General features: G+C 39.2%; 1 protein-coding gene across 3 annotated transcripts in view; it reads right to left on the bottom strand.

Annotated features, from left to right (window-relative positions):
* MAP3K5 (mitogen-activated protein kinase kinase kinase 5) overlaps positions 1 to 12,399 on the bottom strand; it is a 196,082-nt gene that overhangs the window by 55,348 nt on the left and 128,335 nt on the right. For all 3 annotated transcript variants that reach the window (XM_072720083.1, XM_072720089.1, XM_072720092.1), the window contains one exon: positions 9,873 to 9,954. In XM_072720083.1, coding sequence (XP_072576184.1) covers positions 9,873 to 9,954 — 82 coding nt within the window. The remainder of the gene's footprint in view (positions 1 to 9,872; positions 9,955 to 12,399) is intronic.

Below are 12,399 nucleotides of genomic sequence, written 5' to 3'. Positions count from 1 at the left end.
GTTTCCAATGGATTTCCAAACATTGATAGAAGGCAATTAGTTGTACTCCCCTGGGGAAAACTATGCCCGATACCAAGCCAGGACTGGGTGAGACTGACCTCCCTATCATGCATGGACCCTTCCCTGGCTAAGGACAGACGCCAAGCTCTAGAAGGGACGCATCTTACCTTCACGCAACACCGTACCCAGTGTACACAAAAGAACACTCCTGTTCTAGATGTCTAATGCAAGGCTGAAGACTGTCCTAGTTCAGAGCAGAACATCAGGCACATTTTCAGGGTGAAAAAATAAGAAGCAGGTATCATTTAGCAAATTCCTCAGACTGGAAGATAAAATTGGGCTCCAGCAAAGAGATAGTAAAAATGGTTAAACAAAATTCTACCAGAAAGAGCCTAAGACTCCAGAGCCAAATCCGATGGCCCAGACTTCCATCATGCTGTGCCACACATGCTGGAAATCTACTAGCCAGGACCCAGGACAGCAGGAGGCAGGGCAGGGACTGTCACCAAAGGAGCTCATCTTTGCTAGAAACCTACACACTTAACCTGCTACTACCACCACCTTACATTATTATAATGTTTTATAATTTAAAAGAAAAAAAATCAACTGTCCATAACCTATCTCATTTGACAGTCACAATAAGCCTGTGTCATAGTAGGGAAGGTCTATGATTAGCTTCAATTTGCAAATGATCAGAGATATATTTTGCAGTCAAACAAACTAGAGCTGTGGTTTATACCCAGCTCATGATTCCTGATTTATGTTCCTACTACTACCAATGTTGTAGGAATATTCTTACTTCTGTTTCCAAAAAGGAATATTGTCATCAATATTCACTGAACATTCATTCTCTTATTCAAACAGATATCTGGTAGACATCTGGGGCCATCTTCGACTCCATTCTTTCCTTTCTCTAACTCCCCATAACAAATTGATTGCCAAATGCTATCAGGTGTATCTGCTCTTGCCTCGAATCAGGTCTTCCATGCTTTTTTTTTTCTGTACTAATTCTACAGATTCTTAATTGGCTTTCCCGTTCCCTCCTCTCTTGTGCCCTGTTCCCTTATCCACTCTTAGGACAGCAGTGAATTTTCCAAAGTCCAAACTTCCAAAGTGAGTTGTCCATATTTGTACCACTGTCTCTGCTTTATTAAAAGGTTTCTCTTTACTTTCAGAATCAAAGCCAAACTCCTTAGCATGGCATAAATGCCCTGAAGCTTCTTTTATTGCTTCTGTGTCCAACCTTCTCTTTCATCAATCTCCTCCCACATCTCTCAGTGAGATTTCCAAGATCCTTCATGCTGTTTCATATGCTGTGTTTCCTACCTAGGTAAACCAAGCCCTAGGAGCTTTCCTGAAAATCCACCTGACCCCCAAGAGCTGGGTTACTTTCTGGTCTGATGTGCTTCCAAGGCTTTCTGCCCTCTTCTCTTGCTCAGCCTGCATCCTAGTCTGAACTCTGAGCTTTGTGAGAGCTAGGATTTATCTTTAATTGCTCTACCCCTAGTCTTGGCAGTATCTAGTTTGCAGATGCTCAGTAATTATTTGCTTAACTGATTAATCAGGATATAGAAAATTTGATGAGAACCATTTTTTTAAAAAAAAATAAACCAGGTGCCAAAACAAAACACTGAAAGTCAGCATTAGTTTATTTTTGGTTGAAAGGAGTTTTGCCACAGGGATATATATATAGTGTGGGGAATAATATATAAACCTTCATAAGGCTGCTCCAGTTTTAGTTTCCCTCTGGAATCTTTTTATTTCCCCCCTCTGGAATCTAAAAAAGACTATTCTTTTTTAAAGATTTTATTTATTTATTCATGACAGACACAGAGCAAGAGAGATGCAGAGACACAGGCAGAGGAGTGTAGGGAGCCTGACGTGGGACTCTATCCCAGGTCTCCAGGATCATACCCCGGGCTGAAGATGGTGCCAAACCGCTGGGCCATTGGGGCTGCCCAAGACTATTCTTTTTTAAAAGATTATTTATTGGGTATGGTAGTTGATTCCTGTTGAACAAAGTGGTCACAGTAAAAATAAAAAGGACTTTTAATAAGACCAAAGTGATTGAAAACCATTCCACAGAGTAGTTGCTGCTTAGTTTTTAAATTTTTTTCCTTCTATTCCTACCATATAGAGATATAAATTGGAAAGGCAGGTTTGAAGAGACTGGCCTGGTCTATAAAGACAGAGAATTATCTATGGGATAGCCAAAAAAAGTAGAACAGAGGTGGGCTACAGGCCAACATACGATAAGGTGTGTTAAATTAGAAATATGGAAAACATTAGGGATGGAGGAAAGAGTGTTTTAAAAAAAAAAAAAGGTAAGATTATACTGCTTATATATTCTGCATTCTATTTCTATGGCAATAGGTTAGTGAATTAGGTTGTTGCTAAGGGAAACAACTGCATTTTGAAGCAATGTTGGGAATACTTCTAGAATCATCCCTCTATTGTTGCCCAGAGTAATCTAAGTCTGGTACTGGAAAAGGAACCAGCGTAGGAGGACAATATTGACAAGGCCAACCAACCAAGTGGTGATTCACTTAGTTCCCGCGCTGTCAAGGGACCTACCGTAAAAGAACCACCTTCGAAAGGCCATGTACTTCCCTCTGGTGCTTAATTACATTAGATGAGTGGTCACCTCAAAACCCACATGGTAGCTTTGTTAATTTTCAGTCTGTATTGGCTTCTGTATGTAAATGTCAAATCTACCAGCCAGGATTAATTAGTTAATTAATTAATGTCAAAAACATTAATAACTATTAATAACATTAATAAAATGCTAAAAATGCTGTAGGTTCAAATATGTAGCTTGATCTCTTCTCCCTCAGGCCTTTACTCACATTATCACCTTCTCAATGAGCCTTCCCTTGCTTATTATTCTAAACTTGCATGCTCTGTTACACTGTAACTTTCTGAACCCTTCCCTGCTTAATTTTTCTCCTTAACACTGGTCATTATCAAACATGCTATGTATTTTACTTATTTATGTTGCTTACTCTCACTAAAATGTAAGCTCAGTGAGGGCAGGGATTTTTCTCATTTTTTTTCTCTTTTGTGTCCCTAGCATCTAAAATAATGACAACCATGTAGTAGGAACCATGTAGTGGGTGTGAATAAATATTCATTGAGTGAACTGAATTTATACCTGTCGGTGTGGTATAAAGATGACTTTAAGGTGAAAATATCTGAATCAACAGCAGCTGCATTAAAAACCTTATCTAAACCTCTTTTGCTCGCTTAAGCAAAGCCTCCTGAAAATACAGCTGCCAAAATCCCCTCTCTGAGAGGGATGAGAAATTACATAAACAAAACTTTGCTGAAAGGTTCTGTGCCTTCCACTTTTTTCTCCTTAATTTCCCACCACATTCTTTTCCTTTAAGTCCTACTAAGGACCTTTTTAGTAGGATAAACAAACTTCACCTAGCTGATCAGAAACTACTTTGTGTGCTCACATTTACATAAATAATCTGTAATTATTAATTACATATAATCTGTTAATCTGTCTTCTGTCAGTTAATTTGCAGGCCCCCAATCACACAACCTAAATTGATAGAGGAAAAAGTTTTTTTTCCCCCTCTCAACAGAATGAACGAGTAACAAATGGGTACTCCTCTCATACAACGCTGTAAGTGATATATTTTCTCAGTGCAGTAAATGCGGGTGTTGAGCTTCAGATATGTAAAAAAAAAAAAAAAAAAAGAAATAGGAAGAAAAATAAGCCAGTGTCCTGATGGTCCCATTGATGTTTGGGAAGCAAATCATCAGGAAAGGAAATGGTAAGGTATTTCATCATTCTTTTTTTTTTTTTTTTTTTTTTGTATTTCATCATTCTGCAGAATGTTTAAGTCTAAAGAAAATGTTCGGGATCCCTGGGTGGCGTGGCGGTTTAGCGCCTGCCTTTGGCCCAGGGTGTGATCCTGGAGACCCGGGATCGAGTCCCACGTCGGGCTCCTGGTGCATGGAGCCTGCTTCTCCCTCTGCCTGTGTCTCTGCCCCCCCCCCACCTCTGTGTGTGTGACTATCAAAAAAAAAAAAGTAAAGAAAATGTTCCTTTCATCTTGCTTGTCTCCACTTCACCCCACAAGGGGTCAACTTTCTCTTTGTGTACCCTGGAAAGCGGGTATAAACTGGCTCACAGGGTCAGATGCTATAACTGCCTCAGGTTTGAGTCAGTCATATACCCATTTTGATAAAAAGTGAAATCCAAATGAATATAAGAAAAAGAGGGATAGAGATGAAAACAGGGGGAAAGGAGGAGGGAAAGAGAAAGAGAGAAGGAGGTAAGGAAATGTGGAATATATGTATGTGTTTGGGAGAGGAGTGAGGCGGAAGACACAACATATTTTGTATGGAGGACTAAAAGAACTTCAGTAATCTGTACCTGGCTTTTTCTCTCCAAGGAACTAAAAAAAGAGAGACTAAAAGAGAATGAGTCAATAATGCCTTGGTGATGACACGTGGCTTGATTACAGTGTTCATTCTATCACTGACTTAACATTAATTGAAGAACATCCAAGCCAGTGTCACAGCACCTACTCTGTCCCTTCCAATCCATAACCTTCTCTCCTGGTTTCAGAGATTTTTAAATAATCCTGGTTTTATCACATGCAACCTTCAAACCCTTTTAAGCCTTCTGATATGATCGAACTACTTCTGCTTGGATGTCCATACCATGTGAAACTATGAGATGAGACTATGAGCCACAGTCCTGCTCTGGGATGTTGTCTGGTGCAGGCCACCAAATTACAATGCAATGAGAAAAGCTAGGGCAGAGGAGTGGGTTCAAAATGCTAGGAGAACAGAGAAAAGGGAGAGGTGCTGTTGAGAAATGACACTTGACTTGCATCTCAAAAAATGAGGATGCAGTCACCAGGTAGGACAGAGAAGAGAAAGCATGTGGAGTTGGGCATCTGCAGATCAAGCCCAGGGGCTGGAAAGGTTGGTCTTCTGGAAAATAGAAAAGACTGGGAATCCCAGCTCATCAGGCAGAAAGGCAAGGCTATGTTACAGTCAGAGGGTTGAGAACATTCCATTGGTGGAAACCTTCTTCTACAGAGTAGCATCAAAGGTGTGGGTTTTTTTTAAAGATTTAATTTATTTACTCATGAGAGACACACAGAGAGAGGCAGAGACACAGGCAGAGGGAGAAGCAGGCTCTCTGTGGGGAGCCCACTGTGGGGTTTGATCCCAGGACCCCGGGATCACGACCTGAGCCAAAGGCAGATGCTCAACCACTGAGCCACCCAGGCGTCCCACATCAAAGGTTTTTAATGAGAGGAGTTGCAGGATTAAATCATATGAGAGATCTGTCTGATGATGACAGAGATGCCTGTTGATGGCAGGAGAGAGATGAAGCCACAGGAGAGGTGGTGAGGCCCTGAGATGGGGAATGACAGGATTAGGTGCCTTGGCTGGAGGGACGTTGCAGTGTGAGAAGGAAAAGAGACAGAGTAAGGTTTTATCCCAGGTGGCTGCTGGGTAGGTGCCCAAGCTGTTAGTGAAAATATGGAAGATTGAGAGAACAAAATAGGGACCGCAGTTGATGTGTATCACAACTCTTATGGCTAATGGCAATCAATTGTTCAATGATTTCAATATAAATTTACTAATCTAGTAAATTATTTAAAGATATGGCTTCATGACCCTTCCATGTCAAAAGGTATCCTTGAGTATCCTAAACATGGCCTTAAATCAAAAAAAGCAGTTTCACTTTCTGTTCAAAAGCAGAAAAGTCCTCTGAAAGTGGTACTGATCTGTATTTGAAATAACCTGCACACTTTGTACAAATCTTGAAAAAAAATTTTTTAAGGTTTTATTTATTCATGAGAAACACATAGAAAGGGGGGGGGCAGAGACACAGGCAGAGGGAGAAGCAGGCTCCATGCAGGGCACCCGACATGGGACTTGATCCCAGGACTTCAGGATCATGCCCTGGGCCGAAGGCAGGCGCTAAACCGCTGAGCCACCAAGGGATCCCCCAAAACTTGAAAAATTATACAAATCTGAGCTAGGAGAGCATATTTGAGGTATTCCTGGGCCATTCTCACTTGAGGAATAAAGTCATTTTCACCCAGCCAAGAGTATGAATTTTGTCCAAAGTTATAAAACTGGCTGTTAGCAAAGTTAGAACTAGAATCCAAGGCTCCTGACCCGAGCACAGCAATTTCTGTAGAGTTGGGTTTGATCAGTTGGAGAAGAGGCTGACTATGTCCAGAAGGAGACTGAATCCCTACTGCTTCAAAGAAACCTTGTTACTCAAAAAGAAAAGCAGACCTTAATAAGAGCTTCAAGTCTGTCAAACATCCAGAAATCTAGGGATTAACTTCAAATTTGTAGTTTATAGAACCACCTTATATATAGTTAACGTTGGCCAACATTGATAACACACTAAAGTTAAGGAACATCTGACTTTACCAACATTTTCATTTTGTTGGGACTTAGCTCCTAAAGGTTTCAGTTATAATTGATACACGCATTGAAACAACTTTAATTCTATCATCAGCTGAGCTGATTGGAAAGTCACTATTTTGCATATAAATCTTCATCGCTGTGTAAAGATGGTCTCTAAGTAAATCTTCCTGTTACACTGTAAGGAATGGGAAATAAAGGAATTATTTTGAATCATTCATGGGCTCAAGTTTGAGGTTAGTCTGTGGTAATGATATTAAAGAATTCACTTTAATCAAATATTTAGGATATTGATAAAATAATTTAGATCAAGAATGTCAAAAATATCTAAGATATGTAATCATGAAGTGATCATAAGTCATGTGAAAATATTAGTTCAGTCTATTTAGGGACCTCATATTGTAAAGGTGCTCTGGCTGCAAAGTGATGTTCAGTGAGAGGGAGAGTAAAGATGGATGTCACCATGTTCACAGCCTATAACATCATCACAATCTCTATTACCATTGTGCCCACAGAACAGGCCTCAAAACACACCCTACACAACACACAAATGTCAGCAATGTCACTACTTGGGGTTTAAAGACAAACTAGTCAAAACATTTAAAAGAAATATGCTTGGGGGGATCCCTGGGTGGCGCAGCGGTTTGGCGCCTGCCTTTGGCCCAGGGCGCGATCCTGGAGACCCGGGATCGAATCCCATGTCAGGCTCCCGGTGCATGGAGCCTGCTTCTCCCTCTGCCTGTGTCTCTGCCTCTCTCTCTCTCTCTCTCTCTCTCTGTGACTATCATAAATAAAAATTAAAAAATAAAAAAAAAATAATGCAAAGCTTCATCAAAATCTTTAAAAAAAAAAAAAAAAAAGAAATATGCTTGGATCCATGAGCACTGGGTGTTATGCTATATGTTGGCATATCGAACTTCAATAAAAACAAATGAAAAAAAAAGAAGTATGCTTGAATTCACTATACATGCTATACAGTCCATTGGGAATACTGTAGAAGTCACTCTGTCACAGATTTTAAATTTTAAATTATTCTGATAGAATGCAAAGGACAGGGTGTAAGAATGTTTTTCTAACATTAAAAGAATAGTATCCCTGCACTTCCTTGAGAAGGGCGAGTTAGGAGCACTTTGATGAATCAGCAATACTGAACTCACTGGTTTTTGTGAGGTCAGCACAGCAACTAAAACCTTCAGGCTAATCCTAGGAATTCCCCTCTTTATTTGGTTGGCGATTGTTCTCAGTGCTTGCAGAAAGATTATCTGACCAGGAAAAGCCCCCCACACAGGGGCTCTTTTTTTTTTTTTTTTTAATTACGGTATCCAGGTCAAAGGATCTTGATTCTGTATCTTCTTAACAACAGTTTAAAAAATATCTAACACTTTATATACATATATATAAATAATAGGAGACTGAGTCTTAGAAAAATCAGTCGGGAAAACTCATCACAAATTCTAAGGCAATTAGACCTGTGTTATGCTATGCATAGGGTTAAAGTGGTTCCTAAAGCAGAGTCTAAATTGTTGACTTAAACAGTTAAGAAAACCATGTTGTCTCATAGGGTGATCACAACCTGGCTATGCTATGTGTATTTTTCATAAGATGGATTTAGTTTCTCAAGGAAGGGTATAAAATAAAGGATATCTATCATTGGTTAAAAAAAAAAAGCCAGCATTTTATGACATTGCAGAAGAACTTTCCGGATCTTCCAGTCCACTTGCTTCACCATTTTATGTTTACTAATAGAACTGTTTAATTTTCATTGTCTTTGCTACCTTTTACCTTGGTCGTTGCTGTGCATCAAGTGACTAAATTTAAACCAAATAAAAACAGATAATGATGTATAGCCAAGGAACACTGATGTAGAAGTCAAGAGACCTAATTCCTAACACAATCACTTGAATAAGACAATACAAAATTGTAAAATAAAATATACACAAATAAGTATTTTCTATTACTCCTATAGAGTAGCTAATGCATGGGAAAACATTTTTTTTTCCAAATTAGGTCCCATCATCTTTTTATAACTTTAATGAAAGAGCCTTAGGCTTACCTAGGAACATCAAAGCTATACCAACTGCTAGATAATTATAGAACTAACTCTGGATAGAGTTAACACTTGGTTATTATATTTAAAATTTCCTTCTGCTACCCTATCACTTCAACTTTTTTTTTAAGATTTTATTTATTTACTCATGAGAGACACAGAAACAGAGAGGCAAAGACACAGGCAGAGGGAAAAGCAGGGTCCATGCAGGGAGCCCGACATGGGACTCGATCCCGGGTCTCCAGGATCACACCCTGGGCCGAAGGCAGTGCTAAACCGCTGAGCCACCCAGGCTGCCCAGCCACTTCAACATTTTAATAAACATTCTAGTATGTGGGATAACATTATCAAAGTGATCTAATAAGTATACCAGTCAGGTTGATGCTCTAGCTTCCTTAATTTTACTTTAACATTAGAAATGAAATTTTCAGTATTGCTTGGATTTCTGAATTTTGTCCCAAGTCCAACAACACTGGGAAGAGCTTGGAGAAGAAGGTGGCCTCCTGTCATGTCTGGAGGAGTGTCAACTTTCTGGAGATGCTCAAGTGCTAGGGTCAGCATTCTTGGGACACGCCAGCACTGGGCATTACAGCGATGGAAGGCTCTTTATCACAGAGGAGCCATGAGAGAGAAAATGGACACAATCTAAGAATAGGTGTCTGCTGCATCCTGTGTCCATGAGGCAGAATCAGAAGAGTGGGGTTGAGTGGAACAGTATTTCTGGTGATTGTTATTATCTCCTCTCTTTAGTCCATTAATCTTTTATTGTTCCAGGTCCTCTGTATAGAATATGAAAGAGGGCCATGTTCAGTTGTGCCTTTCAGAATTTTCATTGTATTTTGCTTGTTTGAATTGCACAAATTTCAGAGGAGAATAAAAAATGCAAGGGCACTGTGGCCCATGCATTGAAGGTAATCAACATCCTCACAGATCAAGTACACTTACTATCAGGTAAGCAAAATACAGAAACTCAGTATTTCCAAATAAGAATGCTCTCCAATGTTTGCTTTTTAGCTCTTTTTCTAAAAAGATTTATTTATTTATTTATTTGAGAGTGTGTGCACCTGTATGTGTGAGTAGGGGGAGGGGCAGGAGAGGGAGAGACAAGCAGACTCCCCATTGAGTGGGGAGCTGGTCGCAGGCCAAGACTCTATTCCATGACCCTGAGATCATGATCTGAGCCAAAATCAAGAGTTGGATGCTCAACTGACTGAGCCACCTATGCACCCTTTCCAGCTCTTTTTAAATAAGGAATCCAGAAGTTGCATGCAGCATTAAGGGCAATCTCACAGACTGTGGTTCCTCATTCTTCATCATCACTTACATGCCCCCACCCCCGCATGCATCCCCCAAGTAAGACTTTAAATACTTCAAGCCCCAGAGAACTTTAACATGCAACCAGAGTCATTACCTCCAGGGAATCAGTTTCACAATCACCTTCCTCTGTGCTTCTCCCCTTCTCTTCAGTGATGGTGTTCACCATTTCAAAAAACCTACAACGGGAGTTGGTATGTGGTCACTCATAATACAACTGATAGTACATATGAGCAAGTATGTTCCAACATGACTTCAGAGCAACAGATGGGAGCTAAGAGACTTTCTAAAGTCAGGCAATGAACAAACCATCAGTACTGGCATGAAAAATATGATTTTTCCAAAAGAAAAACACAGGCTGGAAGGATTGTCCAACCTAATGCCTCACTTCAAATAACGGTAATGTAATATATTATAGAATTAGAAAAACAAGGCTATGAGAAAAAAAAAAAAAAGAAAAACAAGGCTAGACAAAGACACAGAAACGTTAAGACTGTGGACTTGGATATCAGACCAAGACTGTTAGTATTTGTGTGATTGCGGGCAAGCTCCTCCACCTCTCTGATCCTCAACTCTTAATTACAAAATAGGGACTACAGAAGTATCTAACTTAAAGGTTGTTAGAAAGATGACTTGACATAATACTTGTAAAGTATTAACAGAGTGCACTCATTAAATATTAGCTGTTATTGTTTTTGCTGATCATCATATTATTATTTAAAATGGGAATTAACAAAAATTCTGAGGTGACTACTGGGTATAGTGCTGGTCACTACAACATTTGATCTCAGTTATTAAATATTTTGCTTTTACTATCGTAAATATGGTGTCCCATAAACACAATCTGCGAAACACTGATATGAATTAGGAACAGCTGGCTTATATGTGTGTGAAAGCCACCTCTTTTCCTCTTTTTTGGTGACATTTTCTTTAGGAACTCTTCTTATGAAGTTTTTTGTTTGCTTTTTCCCATAGACCATTTCAGAGCCAAGAAAAACAGTTTCATCAATTTAACAGATTCGCTCCCTATAACACTAGCTGTGTCTAGTCCATTCAGAGGGAAGGCTAACGGTTCACAGATTTAAGGCATGGGAGGCACCATGAATAGGGCTGATGATCTCACATGCAGGTCATGCTCTGCACTGCCAGCCCAACGGAAGAGCAGGTTAAATGGGTAAGAAAAACCTACCTACCATAACTAAGAACCTTTTTTTCTATCTCTGTACCTCTTTTTAATCGATCGATCGATCGATCCATCCATCCATCCATCCATCCATCCACCCACCCATCTACCCCTCCATCCCTCCATCTAACAAATACACATCAAGTATCTATTAGGATGAAAAACTATTCTGGCCTTTGGGACAGTGATAAGGAACAAAATAGACAAAGTCCATTTGGGAATTTGGAAACTATCTATGGAGTTTGTATGTGGTGCCTACTTCCCCACTCTTCCTTCCTCTGTACACATTTCTTGGAGGTCAATGACAAGAAAAAGAAATTCCAAGTCTGAACAAAGTAACATATACTCTGATGAAGATTAAATATCCTGATGAGTTAGGGACAAAAGCAAATTCAACCAAGAGGAAGAAGAAAGTGAAAAACCTAAAAAAAATTTCTGGCTTTAAAGACAGACTTTTAGATCTGGGTTAAAGACTTCCATCAGCTTTTTACAGAAAAATTTTCGACACAAACATCTCTAAACAGAATATTATACAGTAGGATGGGAACACAGTGTAATTTTTTGGAGCCTGGATTCTAGAGTCAATGTAGTTGGTCCAAACCTCAAATGTTCACTTTTCGGCTTATATATGATTTTAAGCTCATTGACTCTATTTTTTTTTTTTTACTCTTTTCAATGAAGATGATAATATTACCTACCTAAGAGTTTTTATATGGAGATTAAAATAGATGTTAGATCTGGGGTAAGAACTCCATAAATTTTGGCTTTAATTATCATAGAAACACATCAGTAGCCTTGAGAACTTAAGTAGAAATTAGACCATTATGTGTGCTAGGAAATTATTTCTTATTTCCAGTTTTTTTTTTTTTTGCCATCTACTTTACAATAATAAAGATAAAACTATAGCCATATAGTTCTATGGCCAACTATAGAATTATGGTTTTACAAGCTTTTTCTTGGGACTAAGATAAAAACAACTGACTGTATACTGTAAACAATATGTCAGTCATTTTATAATGGGGTCAAATATTGATTGTTTGAATAGGAACAACCCTCAGGAAAATTTTAAGTCCAAGCTGGCTTTTACCTGCACTTTGGTTTCTAAATTGTTACTCACTTGCCTAGGTCCTCACAGTCAGTTACTGTGTCCTATGGGAACATGAAGTACTTAATTATTAGCCCAAGAGAAATATATCCAAGGAGGTTAACCCACATATACAGTGCAATCCACAGATTTTTGGATTATCTATTATTGGTGTAGATCAGATCACTGGCTCTTAACTTGAGCTGTATCCCCACCAGAAAATCCAACATAATTATCAAGGGGAGAGACCAGGCACTTATTAAAATGCACCAGTTGGGGGGGGGGGGGAGATCTGTCAATTTACAGTTAAATCACCAAAACTACCAAAAGTGTGGGTAAAATAAAAAGACATTTTCA

Source organism: Vulpes vulpes, chromosome 1 (genome assembly GCF_048418805.1).
Source record: "Vulpes vulpes isolate BD-2025 chromosome 1, VulVul3, whole genome shotgun sequence".
Classification (NCBI taxonomy): domain Eukaryota; kingdom Metazoa; phylum Chordata; class Mammalia; order Carnivora; family Canidae; genus Vulpes; species Vulpes vulpes.
Note: the sequence above shows the minus strand (reverse complement) of the source record. Positions and strands in the feature narration are given on the sequence as shown.